Genomic DNA, 13,968 nt, shown 5'->3' with positions numbered 1-13,968 from the left:
GAGTCGGGATTTGGATAGAGAAGAGGTTCTCCCACGCGAGAGGAGGCGGCGCAGGGACGCAGCCAGCCGTCGGGGGGAAGGAGGTGCGGCCAGCCGCCGGAGGGAAGGAGGTGGGCAGAGGTTGGGAAGGGGAAGGACGAGTGTGGAGAGGGTGGGGTTGGAGACACAATGGCTATGGCAGAAAACTAATGAGTAGATATGTAATTCCCGGCGTGACGGCGTTGGATACTTCTGTTAATAATTTGTGCTCTCTCTATGCAGTTTCATGCTCCCTATAGAAGATCTAATGGTTGGATGTATATGCATAGCTACCACCCATGGTAGCCTACTATTTTCCATATATATATATATATATATATATATATATATATATATATATATATATATAGAGAGAGAGAGAGAGAGAGAGAGAGAGGTAGGTATGTGGTGCGTCCAGCGCCAGAGGAGGGCGCGTGGAGTTTGTGTCCGGTGGATCTCCTGGGATGCGGCCCGTCTTCATCAGCGTGTTTACAAGTTTGGCTTTTTCGATCTACGTTTCTCATCATTGGCGATGGTTGATGCTCTACTGCGTTGGTTTTTTAGGGCCTTTGCACGACGATTTCCCATCCGTCTACTACAACAAGCTCTACTTCAACAAGCTTTGCCCGGCTCCGGTGATTGAGGGGCGAGGACGGCGGCGCGACTTCGGCTCGCTATAGTGCTCATTGTCTTCACTAGCTGATTCAAAGACCTATTTGTAGTTTTTATTACCTTTGGTGGTTTTTGTACTACCGTGAATGATGATTAGATCGGTGGTCTTTTTCGAAAATAAAAAGTACGCCCAACTTTGCAGTAACAAACTACGATACGTTGATTTGTTAGATGTATGCCAGTCAACCACGACATATATACATACGGCGCACCATTGGTTTGAGTTCACGCTAACCAGCTAGAGATAGTACTAGTACATTTTACAAGCAGTTGACTTGGCTGTCCTGCTTGGCATCCCTGACGAACCTCCTCCAGTACCAGTGCTTGGCCCACACCGACCGCATGGCCTCCAGCGGCACGCCTTTGGTCTCCGGCAGCAGCGCCGCCATGAAGATCGTCATGACCAGGACCCAGCTGGCGTAGAAGACGAATATGGCGTACTTCATGGCGCAGAGCAGGGTGATGAACACCTGCGTCTGCGCGAAGGAGAGGGTGAGAGCGATGGCGATGGTCATGGCCTGCCCCGCTGACCTGATCTCCACGGGGTAGATCTCGCTCGGCACCACCCACTTGAGCGGCCCCCACGACAGGCCGAAGCTGAACGTGTACATGCACGTCAGCGCCAGCACCCCGTACGCATAGTTCTTCGCCATCGCCGTCGCGTGGTGCCGGCCGAGATGCTCCGCCAGTATCCACGCCACCGCCACCTTAATATACAACAACAATTTCAGTTAGTTGCCATGGTTCAGGTAAGGCATGCTTGCCCTGCATCCGCGTGACCGCTAATGGGGGTACCTGGCACAGCATCATGGCGATGCCGCCGACGAGAAAGAGGAACCTGCGGCCGGCGCGGTCTACGACGAAGGTGGACACGCCGACGGAGCTCAAGTTCACGAGGCTGAGTATGACGGAGCCCAGGATGGCCTTCTGGCTGTTGAACCCGACAGTACGGAACAACACCGGCGAAAAGACGGAGATGACGATCATGCCGGTGAGGTCGAAGAAGGTGGGGATGGCCACCATCATCACCAGGTAGTGGCGGTACCCCTTGCCGCGCAGCCTCTCGAACGCGCCCTCGTCGTTCCGACGGGCCTCCTCAACCGCGACCATTATGTCCTTGAACTCGTCGCCGACGTCCACGTCCTCGCCGCGGATGCGCTGGAGCGAGGCGCGCGCCCTGTCGGGGTCGCCGCGCATGACGAGGCTGCTGGGGGTGTCCGTGACGAGGAGGGCGCCCACCACGACGATGGTGGCCGGCACGCCGGCGAGGCCCAGGGAGACGCGCCAGCCCCAGCCCGGGATGCGGTTGGTGAAGTAGTTGGTGACGGTCGCGGCCAGCGTGCCGAGGACAAGGAAGAAGTTGTAGGCGGTGGTGAAGGCGCCACGCCACTTCGCCGGCGCTGTCTCGGCGAGATACAACGGAGCCGCCTGTGGTCAACCATCACCATGTGTCATTGCGAGGGAATGGAGCACGTGTACCAAAATGTTTGAGCTGAACTGAAGTGGGCCGTGTTGCACAGGTACAAACTAGGCCCATTTACTGGTACTGCTGGGCCTAAATAAGGTACCTCTTCTACATAGAAACTGAAGAATTGGCAAAAAAAAAAATTACTGAAGGTGGCAAGTCGATATCAGTGGACAATACATACCTGCGCAGTGAACCCAACGCCGAAGCCGAGCAGCATCCTACCGATGATGAGCATGGCGATGTTGATGGCGGCGGCGTTGATGCCGGAGCCGGCGAGGAACAGGACGCCGCCGCTGAGCATGACGGCCTGACGGCCCACCCTCCTAGTCACGCGGCTCGCCACCAGAGACGACAGCATGCCGGCGATGTACAGCGACGAGGTGAACGCCGTGAGCATCTGGTTGTCGTACTTGCAGTAGGCGTCGCGCTTGGCGCCCTTCATCTCCGTCAGCACCTGCGGGAAGAACTTCTCCAGGAACGACTGCATTTGCGTCACGCCACCTAAAACCCCATCATCATTTCATCACACGTACATCAGTGTTCAGTATAGGCTGTAATCTGGCGAAGCGGTCGATATCACGCTGCACGTTGGAAAATAAATCCATGTATGTATAAAATCTTCCTGATACCGACGGAGGTACAACCTTTGACTAGTCGAGCATACCTTTCTAGTCTAGCGCTGAAAGCAAAAGGACGGGCGTCACACAAATACACCATATCTGCCGAGATCGCTACAAGTTGTACTAGGTACTCTTCAAGGACGCCTTTCAAGCTGAAGCACATGAAGCAACAAACTACAGCGACATCCCCACTATAGAAATTCAAGAATATATTGGCATATGTGCTTATTCTGATTCGTTTCAACGTCCTGCGGTTCTACTTAATCGCCTTGTTAATTAGTCATGACAATGACATATTGGTGGACTTAAGAGTACCTTAAATAATCTACATTGGGGTCGTTATTCCATCCACTTGTTACTTCTGGTGTATATTATCAAGTATTACCTCTGTTTCATGATATAAGAGATTTTTCAAGTGTGAAAGATTGGCTTGGGCTTCATGACTTCCCGCCTTCGGACTGGCATGCTATTCCCACGGTGAAAGATTGGTGGGTCAACGTGATTCATCGAAGAAGCCAATCGGGGAAAGCACTTGTATGTTTATTTTTTGGGAGATATGGAAGGAGAGAAATGCTCGCATCTTCTGAAACCAATATTCCACCTTCCATATGGTGTTGCGCAAAATTAAAGATGAAGCCCTCATGTGTTCTTTGCCCGGTGCTAAGGCCTTGAGTATTTTGATGTCGCAAGAGTACAAGCTTTATTTGTGGCCTGGTACTTTGCCGAGGCCTGTTGGTTTGTAACACCTCCAAAACCTTCTTATATTCAATAAAAAGAGCAAGCTTAACTGAAAATCCTGGGCGTCGCCTAGGGTGAAGTTCTTTGTTTGGCTGGCCTGCCTCGGCAGATGTTGGACGGAGGAAAGATTGGCACGGCGCGGTCTCCCGCACGCGCCTAGATGCCCGCTCTGTGACCAATCTGTCAAGACAATGAGCCACTTGCTCACAGGATGCTCCTTTTCCAGGACGGTTTGGTTTGAGGTTCTGTCGTGGATCCGATCCACCTCAGGCCCTCCCACGGCTGAGGGTGACTTGGAGTGGTGGTCGCAGGTGGTGCGGACCGCCCCTCGCCAGCTGCGCAAGGGCACTTCGTCGGTTATCATGCTCACAGCATGGTGGATTTGGAAACACCGGAATGCGGCGGTCTTTGACAATGTGCGACCTTCGGTGACATCCCTGTTCAACAACATAGTGGCCGAGGCGCGGCAATGGGCGGACGCGGGAGTCCGGGGTGTGTACCAGCTACTCCCCTAGATTAGCTTTTCTTTTTCTTGGGTCGAGTTGTATGACGTATTACGTCCGTACTCGGGCTTGTACATAAACTCTTCTTTATCTATCAATGCATCGAAACACAAGGCTTTTGCGTTTTCGCGAAAAAAAGAGCAAATCTTTTGCCTTGTTTAAAAAAAAGCTCTTTTAGCCTACAAATAAATCTTGTATTTGGGAATGGAGGTAGTAGTTGACAGCATATGTTTCTTCAAGAAAAATAAATAAATATATAGGTATACTCCTATCTCGATCATGATGGATCAATAGTGTCCGTAGTGCGATGACATGGTGACAGCACCAGCATGTCCATTGAGTTTGTCCATTGTTCTTGGACATGGACCGTACATAAAGATGACAAACCCCATGTGTCTGTGTGGCATGTTTCCAAGCAGCTCTCAGATCGACCCGTCAATCAAGTGCATGCTATCTTGTTTCCCTGCCCTAGCACACGTTTACTTTGTGCAGGTTATTTGCTGATTAGTGGGGTTTACCTTTTGCTTTCGGCCATGCGTGTTACCACTGTGCAGTTTCGACACAGCCTAGTACCCCTGCCTCATACATACACATTGCTGATGAGACTCTAGCTTAGCCGTATCTGTATATAATGCTCTGCTAGTGGATGCCACTGTTGGTATGTATGCAGAGGGTTTGTATGGACTAGGTTCCAAAGAATCCAAACCACATGATTATAACTGATATACCCTATTAGTACTATTTTGTGTTAAGGGTCAGTAGGGGGCCAAGATCTGCAGGGCCAATCAACTGGATTCTCACCTAGCTACTGAAATGCTTTTAACAGGACCCGGGGGGAGGGCGATCAGAACACACATGTTCTGATTCCTGTTGTGGTGCCTTTGCAGTGGCTACTTGCTGGCAGTCATGTCCTCTCAACTTTCCTGTGAAGCAACGTACTACTACAAGGCTGTTCTAAGATTCTATAGCTACATCTCATGGTGAAACACCAACTTGCATTTCGTCTAAACAATTAATCTGTAGAAGAAGATTATGTGATTTCTGTCCTATACAAAAATTCAGAGCGGAGATTTATCCTGCTCTCTGTTCATTTTATTTTCTCCTGATAACGACTCTTCGGCCTCTGCTTCATACGACATAACAGACAGCGAAATCATGCTTAGTGTATGTGTCTGCTCTTACGTTTTGGGTCAAAATTGAATATACAGCACGCAATCACGCTTAGTCTGTTTCTTTTTAAATATTGAGCCAAAGTTGAATTTTTTTTGGCCTTATGTTACATCATATACATGGAGGTATATGCAAGGAAAATCATCTTTTTCGAAAAAAAAATGCAAGGAAAATCATGCAGTAATATGCGTTTTTTTGTAAGCATTGGATCAAAGTTGATTTATGTTGACGTATGTTTCAGCCGAATGCCTTTATTAAGTGGTTGCTCGTCTGTAGCTAGGGAGATTGCTAGACAACTAATAAGGACAAACGGCGCTGGAAACTGAACGATTTATAATCAGTCCTCATCCATCTGCACATGCGGTTAGTCGGCGATGATATTTTCTAAGGACCATAGCCTCCATATTGTGAACATAGAAGTGCGTGCCCATCTAATACTTGTACAAAATCCTTGCGCCTGTGAAGATATGCTGTGTATTACTATCGTAATCGGTCTTTATTTTATTTATTTATTTATTACCACCAACACGGCAACACATGAAGATATGCTGTGTGAAGAAATCCTTGCGCACATGAAGCTGTTTGGAACCTAAAATAGACTGACGACGAGCTATATTTAGAAAACCTTTTTGAGCAGAGCGGTTACTTGTCTGCACAAATAAAATAAAGAATGCATAGAATTTCCAGAAAAAGATAGCAGGAGTTTCGCTGTTTTTGCATCAGTTGGAAGTATAAGACTAGCTGTAAGACTGAAAATCCCACAGAGAAAGTTTACATGACTTGAACTGCACTCATGCCTCGTGCTAACTGAGGATCCAAGGTGTTCGTGATGAATAAACGCAAGCATATCTTGTTCAGAGTACGTGCGCACCTGACACGCCAATGTCGTAGCCGAAGATGAGCCCGCAGGAGGCGGCCATGAGGCAGGTGACCACGACGGAGATCGTCACGCGGCCGCCGCCGTAGCCGTAGCCGTGTGGGCATCCGTGGTCGCCGCCGGTGCCGTCCGCCGCGGCGAACCCTCCTCTGGCCATGGCGGCTGCGCGCGAGCCTTGGCCGCCGGTCGATGAGTTTGGTTGGATTTGGAAGACACAGTGTCAGGACTCAGGAGCAAGACGGTTGCGGCCATATATACAGGTTTGGCATGATCACAGCGAAGAGTTGAGTAATTGGTTGGGGGTACAATGTGTGTGTGCAGAATAATGCGTGGGGAAAGCGACATTTTAGGGAATAAAATAGCCATAGGGGCGGATTATTTCAGTCGGAGAATTGAAATGGGAAAAGTTGGCATACTTGGGAAAAGTTGGCATATATGTTAATGGAAAATAGATATTAATTTTCAGCAGGCAAGGGAATGGTATATCCATGACATCCCAAGATGTGAGCAAGCACCATCGCCGGACAAAGGCTTTGTGAACCGATGAAGAGGCTCACTACCGGCAAAGCCGAAATTGTTGTGGTGTTTCGGTCAGGGAACGTCCCATGTGCTCCTTGCATTCCAGAATTGCTGCTTGTCGGTGGAGCAAAAACACCACCCAAAGTCTGCCTTCCTACTTCTTGGACCAACATCCCCATGCACGCCACCAAGGGCGACCACCTCTGGCCTACCTAGGGACAATAGATTGACACACCAGAAGAACAACGGGGGATAATCTTCCACGGATCTCCAAACCCCTTACTACCATGGCACCACCAAGGTGCGGCACAAGATCAGGGAACACTTATTCCAATTGTTGTGTCGTTGCCATCCGAAGGTCGTTGAAGATAACACAAATCCTAACCCTAAATTTATAGACAGGAGAGGGCTAGAGTCCCTTTCCCCAACCGTTGCTAGAGCAGTAGAGCAGAAGACGAAGGGGGGAGGAGAGAGAGGGAGAGACCGCCCTCAATGGCGGACTGGGGTGTGTACGTGGTCGCCTCCTTTACTGCCTTATAGAGGAAAGCGAGATGGTAGAAAATTGCTCCATACCAACATAGGGTGAATGAGCTCGGCCAAAAATGAAAGTACCCAAATTTGGGTCACTCTCTCCTATCTAATCGAGCTGCAGCGGATAGCCGGATACACACCATTTTTAACTTTAAGAAATTAAGGGATAAATATATTAAATAATTATGACACAATATATGTTGATAGCAATCAACAAATGCACTTTTTTTTTCCAATAGAGAGGGGTTTATGCATGTCACTCTCCAATAATTTGTGTGGTACTATTTGTGTGAGTTACATGTGGTCTTCGATACATGTGTTATAGTGATACTTGCATGCGAGTGACATGCGGAGTCCTGTATGTTCTTTTTTTCAAGAATCGGGAACAGTTGTTGCCCGTTTTTCCATTAAGATTTAGCAAGAATTTTACAATTTTATATGCTTGTTTACACACACAGAGAATTACTCATCGCAACTACCCTTCGTCTGCCTAGCTATCTACCATAACTCTAGCTCTGCTAGTGTGGCTTGCACAAGCTGCCTTATAGTTGAACTTTTTCCGTCAAAGGTTCTTGCATTTCTTTCAATCCATAATCGTCTCATGTCGGCAATGGCTAGAACTATCACTTCCTTCCTCCTCTTTTTTGGCTGACTTGAACCTACGGAACTCCACCAATCTCTAACAGGTTCATACCTGCTTGGAACATGCTTGGAACAATATCCGCAGCCTATTCGCATAGATGAAACCAACATTTCCTTGTGAAAGGGCATTGCAACAGAATATGGTTGATATCCTCATGCTTTAGATCACAAAAACTACAATAGTCCAATGCATCCATCCCTCTTAGGTGCAGCCTATCCGCTACCCAGTAGCGATTCCTATACGCCAGCCAACAGCAAATCTTTTCTTCCAAGGGTGCTCAATTCTTTCATAGTTCCCTCGCATAATCACCCTCAACATTCCGAAGGAAAAAAATCATGCCGATGAGTCTCTGTTATTTGTTGTCAGTCGCCAGGAGCATCCTCCTTCCTGTTACATACTACCTCCAATCGTGTTTAATTGACGCGGAGTGTACCGACGCCATGCAGTGTTTGGCGTCGATTAAACACGATCGGAGGGAGTAGATGTCTTGGAAAATCTATCCCTTACTTAAACTACTCGTTGACTCTTTGTGCTGCATCTCTTTGACCCTGGTGCTTTAAAGCAAGCAGAGATTCTCCACGGTAAAAATGGTTTAGCATTTTGACTTCATACTTTAGATTTATCCAAAAGAATCATTATTTAGATGTCGATGGTTGAGATCCATTTCTGCAAGGTCACAGTTAACGTACCTAGTCATCAGATAAACAAAAAAAATTGAACATGATGACACTACAGAAAGTGTGTCAATTCATTGGGACACCTTTAAAGTTCAAAGGGTGACTAGATACAAATAATCTGAGAAGAAGCAATAACATATTCATAAATCAATCAATAATAAATTTTGGAACTATGCACATTATATAGTCAGAATGAAAACCATGCTCTCTTATTGGTGCATAAAGGTAGATGATGAAGACTCAACATAAAAGTAAAAGAAAGGCCCTGCGCAGAGGGAAGCAAGATTACTCATGTGCTAGAGATTTTTATTTTGAATAAAATAGAGGTGTTAAAAATGTATTTTGAGAGGTATGTATGTCTATGTTAACGAACGGCATCAAATGATCTATCATCCTTTCATGTTTAATGGCTTAAAGAGCGGCTTTCATAGAGAGAACAATAAATTTCCTCTTCTCATTTGTTTGAACAAGCTAAGTTCATGATTTCTCAAGTCCATAGTGTTAGGAGATTTTGATTATTCATTTAATTTATATTTTAGTGGGTTGGCCACCCGCTTGCCTGCTCTTTTTGCAGTATTAGGGACTAGAACATTATGCATGCTAGTCAAGGTGTGAACCCAAAATAAACATGAAAGAGACAATAAAGCATTCAACACTTCCTCATGAGCTAAAATAGGAACACAAAATAGGTAATAATTTTTGAAGGTTTAAAGGTAGCACAGAAGCAATTCACTTTGGAGTGGCGGTGAAATACCACATATAGATAGGTATGGTGGACACAATTGGCAAATTTTGGTTTTCGGAAGTTGGATGCACGAGTAGAGCTCATACTCAATACAGTAGAGCAACCAACTAAGAGAGAAATAATGACCATAAGCATGCATAGCGACAAAACATTATTAATCAAAGAATAAAGTGATATTACAAGTAAAAAACTAAATGATCATATATAGAGGCTTGAGGTGACTAGTTTTTAGTCATAACATGATGTAAGCATGTGCCCAGTCAACCCAATTAAAGAGAATACCACAATATTATGCTTTTGTATGATGGAAACAACACATGATTCTTTCAATGGCACATTAAGCACTCTCAGCTATTCGAGGCAAGTCATGCTACAACAATAACTACTAAGCATATAATTAAAATAACATCTAACATGACATGCTAAAGTCTAAGCCACGGTCTAAACAAGCTTCCTTTTGCACCACTATAAGCATGAAACATTTTACTCGTCTCCAATACCAAACAATTTATTTGAAACAACTCTCATAGATAATAATCAATAAATACCAGAGAGCTAATCATACCTAAATAAATAAAACGAACAAGCTATGAACAAAATACGAGTGGAAAACAAGAGCTAAACGCAGTACTAGCAAAAGAGAACACTCGCAGAACAATAAGAGTGAAACCAGAGTGTTCTATGCAATAAAAATGGTGTGTGTCATTCTCCAAAACAAGTATGATGGGATCCAACCATATACTACAGCAAACAAAACAAAATAAAACAAAAAAATAAAGACGCTCCAAGAACAATACATAGCATATGAAACAATAAAAATATAGCATCTTGAACGATAACCTCATACTTTGTTGATGAAGAAGGGGATGTCTTGGGCATCCCCAAACTTTGACGCTTGTACCTCCTGGATATTTCTTGGGGTAATATGGGTATCCCCAAGCTTGATCTTTTGTCCATCCTCATCTCATCACATCATTCTTCTCTCCCTACACTTGAAAACTTCCTTCATACAAAACTTCAAACAATTTTCATTAGCAGCATTAATGCAATCAAAATATAAAAAAAATCCACTTTGGTTTAGTTCTAACATAAGTCAAACATCCATTAAAACATTATATACTGTAGCAACTTCTTCAGAAAGCTCTTTCTCTCAAAATAACTCAAAAAGAAAAAGATTAAGAGGCAAATGCAAATGGTGGCAGAAATGTATCAAAACAGAACAACAAGTAAACATCATTTTTTCAAAAAGTCCCTGTTGCTCAAATCGAAAAAGTGAAAAACTAACGAAAGTTAGATAATAACCCGGGGCATATGCTCAAAAATTGTCAGATCAATCCGACCTTCTGGCTGCAAATACTAATTTTTTTGGTGGCAGCACAAAATCTGTTTCAGGACAGCAACTTCCCCAAATCTTACCTTCTTCATATTAGAGGTTATCCTTGGCACAAAAACGAAATAAAAAGGATAAGGAGAGTTTATTACAGAGGTAATAACTTCCAAGACTCAATAAAAAAAATTACATAAATAAAACATGGGTTATCAACCAAGAGTGCTTTTCTTTAACGTCTTTCAGCTAGGCTCAGTAATTTGAGAAGATGCTCACATAAGAAATATAAACTGAAGCAAAAGAGAGCATCAAGGAGAAAATATGAAATACATTTAAGTCTAACCCACTTCCTATGCATAGAAATTTTGTAAGAAAATAAATCAAAGAAGCACATAGTAGCAAGCATGGGTAGGTAAAAGAAGAGCCACTTCAGAACTTTCAATATAAAGAGAGATGTTTTAGTAGCATGAAAATTCCAACAACCATGTTTTCCTCTCTCATAATAATTTTCAGTAGCATCGTGAAAAAACTCAACAATATAAATATCACATAAAACATTCTTATCATGACCCACATGAATAAAATAATTATTACTCTCCACATAAGCATAGTCATTCTTATTAATTGTAGTGGGAGCAAATTCAACAAAATAGCTATCATTATTATTCTGATCACTATAATCATCAGATATAGGAGACATATTGTAATCATAATTAATTTTCTCCCCAATAGTAGGTGGACTGAAAATATCATATTCATCATTGTAATCATCATAGCAAATTTTCTCCTCTGAAGTTGGGGAACTAAAAAGATCATTTTCATAAAAACTAGCTTCCCCAAGCTTAGACTTTTCCATAGCATTAGCAATGATGGTGTTCAAAGAATTCATACTAATAACATTTCTATTAGCATGCAAATAAAGTTTCATAGGTTTTTAAATTTTCTCTTCAAATACTTTATGTCCTAGCTCAAGATAAATACCATAAAGCTCTCTAATTTTGTTGTTGTTTTCAATTAAGCCTAACTAGTGAAAAACAAGAAACATCAACATGGGAGGTGAGCATGGAATAAACTAAGAAAAAAAGTAACAAAGTAAAGTGATTGGAGATGAGAGACTCCCCTTGCAGAAATCCTCTTTCTCCCCGGCAACGGCGCCAGAAAAGAGTTGTTGTCGTGGGAGTTAGCAATCTCTGTGGCGTAACTTTTCTTCAGTTCCCCGGTAACGGCGCCAGAAAAGAGCTTGATGTTGTGCAGAGTACGCGGTTGGAAAACCCCAAGAGGAAGGTATGATGAGCATAGCAGCAATTTTCCCTCGGTAAGAAACCAAGGTTTAATCGACCAGTATGAGAAAGAAATCACTTCTGAAGGTGTTGCTGGCTGACTTTGGTAGGGCGCACTACCGGTGTCAGCAACAACGTGGAACCTACACACAACATAACCAAAATACTTTGCCCCAAGTTAATTACAGTGAGGTTGTCAGTCTCACCGGTTCTGCTGAAAACGAAGGATTAGACGTATAGTGTGGAAAGAATTGTTTGTTTGCAGTGAAATAAAGAGAACGGTACTTGCAGTTGCCGTGGGCATTGGCAATCTAAGGGAACAGAATAGGTATTTGCAGTGTAAAAGAAAGGACCGGGCTCCACAGTTCACTAGAGGTGTTTCTCCATAAAGATAAATAACATGCTGGGTAAGCAAATTACAGCTGGACAATTGATAGAATAAAGACCATACATGACAAGATGAGTACTATGAGATTCATTTGAGCATTACACAAGATTCATAGACCGTAATCCAACTGCATCTATGACTAATAATCCACCTTCCAGTTAGCATCCGTACCCCTTTCAGTATTAAGTTGCAAGAAACAGATTATTGCATTTAGTAAACTGTGTAAAGTAAATAATAGAATTATCCTTGGATAAAGCATTGTTGTTTTCTCCCTAGTAGCAACAGCACATCTACAACCTTAGAAGTTATTGTCACTCTCCCAGATTACTAGAGGCATGAACCCACTATCGACCATAAATACTCTCTTTTGGAGTCACAAGCACATACATGGCCAGAGCATCTACTAGCAACGAAGAGCATGCAATATCACAAATAACATATAAAAAGTCTATAATCAATCTCAACCATAGTATTCAATATTCATCGGATCCCAGCAAACATAACATGTAACATTACATAAAGATGATCTTGATCATGATAGGCAGCTCACAAGATCTAAACATGAAGCATAAATTGGAGAAGACAACCATCTAGCTCCTGCTATGGACCCATAGTCCAGAGATGAACTACTCACGTATCACTTCGGAGACGGGCATGACGATGTAGAGGCCTCCGGTGATGATCTCCCTCTCCGGCAGGGTGTCGGGATGAGCTTCAGAACCCTCCCGACCTAGGGTCGACGATGGCGTCGGCGACGAAACTTTTCTTGGATGGAGGCTCGGGTATTTAGGTTTTTCCTGAACAGATGAATATATAGGCGGACTGACTTCTGAAGGTGTTGCTAGCTGACTAGTGGCGTGGCGCACTACCGACGTTAGCAACAACGTGGAACCTGCACACAACACAACCAAAGTATTTTTCCCCAACTTGCAGTGAGGTTGTCAATCTCACCGGTTTGCTGAACACAAAGGATTAGACATATCAAGTGGAAGGAGATGTTTGTAGTAATTAAAGAAAACATGAATTGCAGTAAGTAAATAGAACAGGATGATTGTATCAGTATAAAAGAAAGTACCGGGGTCCAAAGTTCACTAGAGGTGTCTCTCGATAAAGATAAATAGCATGTTGGGTGAACAAATTACAGCTGGGCAATTGACAGAATATCGACCATACATGACAAGATGATTACTATGAGATTTGATTGGGCATTACAACATAATACATAGACCGTAATCCAACTGCGTCTATGACTAATAATCCACCTTTCGGTTATCGTCCGAACCCCTTTCAGTATTAAGTTGCAAGCAACAGATTATCGAATTAAGCAATGTGTGTAAAGTAAACAATAGAATTACCCTGGATAAAACATTATTGTTTTCTCCCTAGTAGCAACATCACATCTACAATCTTAGAAGTTATTGTCACTCTTCCAGAAAACTAGAGGCATGAACCTACTATCGAGCATAAATACACCATCTTGGAGTCACAAGCATCTACTTGGCCAGAGTATCTACTAGCAACGGAGAACACGCAAGATCACAAATAACATATGACATGAATATATAATCGACCTCAACATAGTATACAATATTCATCTGATCCCAGCAAACACAACATGTAGGATTACATAAGGATGATCTTGACCATGTAGGGCAGCTCACAAGATCTATACATGAAGCACAAATTGGAGAAGACAACCATCTAGCGACTGCTATGGACGTATAGTCTAGGGATGACTACTCACGCATCACTTTGGAGGCGGGCATTGTGATGTAGATGCCTCCGGCGATGA

At 43.7% G+C, this 13,968-nt stretch overlaps 1 protein-coding gene across 1 annotated transcript; it reads right to left on the bottom strand.

The window, feature by feature from the left end:
* Positions 1 to 844: 844 nt before the first annotated feature.
* Positions 845 to 6,223, bottom strand: LOC124676773 (sugar transport protein MST1-like). The gene is made up of 4 exons (XM_047212802.1): positions 6,061 to 6,223; positions 2,340 to 2,659; positions 1,486 to 2,118; positions 845 to 1,397 (listed from the first exon to the last, which is right to left on the bottom strand). Exons 1-4 carry the CDS (start codon positions 6,221 to 6,223, stop codon positions 951 to 953), a joined length of 1,563 nt encoding a protein of 520 aa, XP_047068758.1. The 3' UTR covers positions 845 to 950.
* Positions 6,224 to 13,968: the final 7,745 nt, after the last annotated feature.

Source organism: Lolium rigidum, chromosome 7 (assembly GCF_022539505.1).
Source record: "Lolium rigidum isolate FL_2022 chromosome 7, APGP_CSIRO_Lrig_0.1, whole genome shotgun sequence".
NCBI lineage: Eukaryota > Viridiplantae > Streptophyta > Magnoliopsida > Poales > Poaceae > Lolium > Lolium rigidum.
This window is presented reverse-complemented; position numbering and strand designations above follow the sequence as displayed.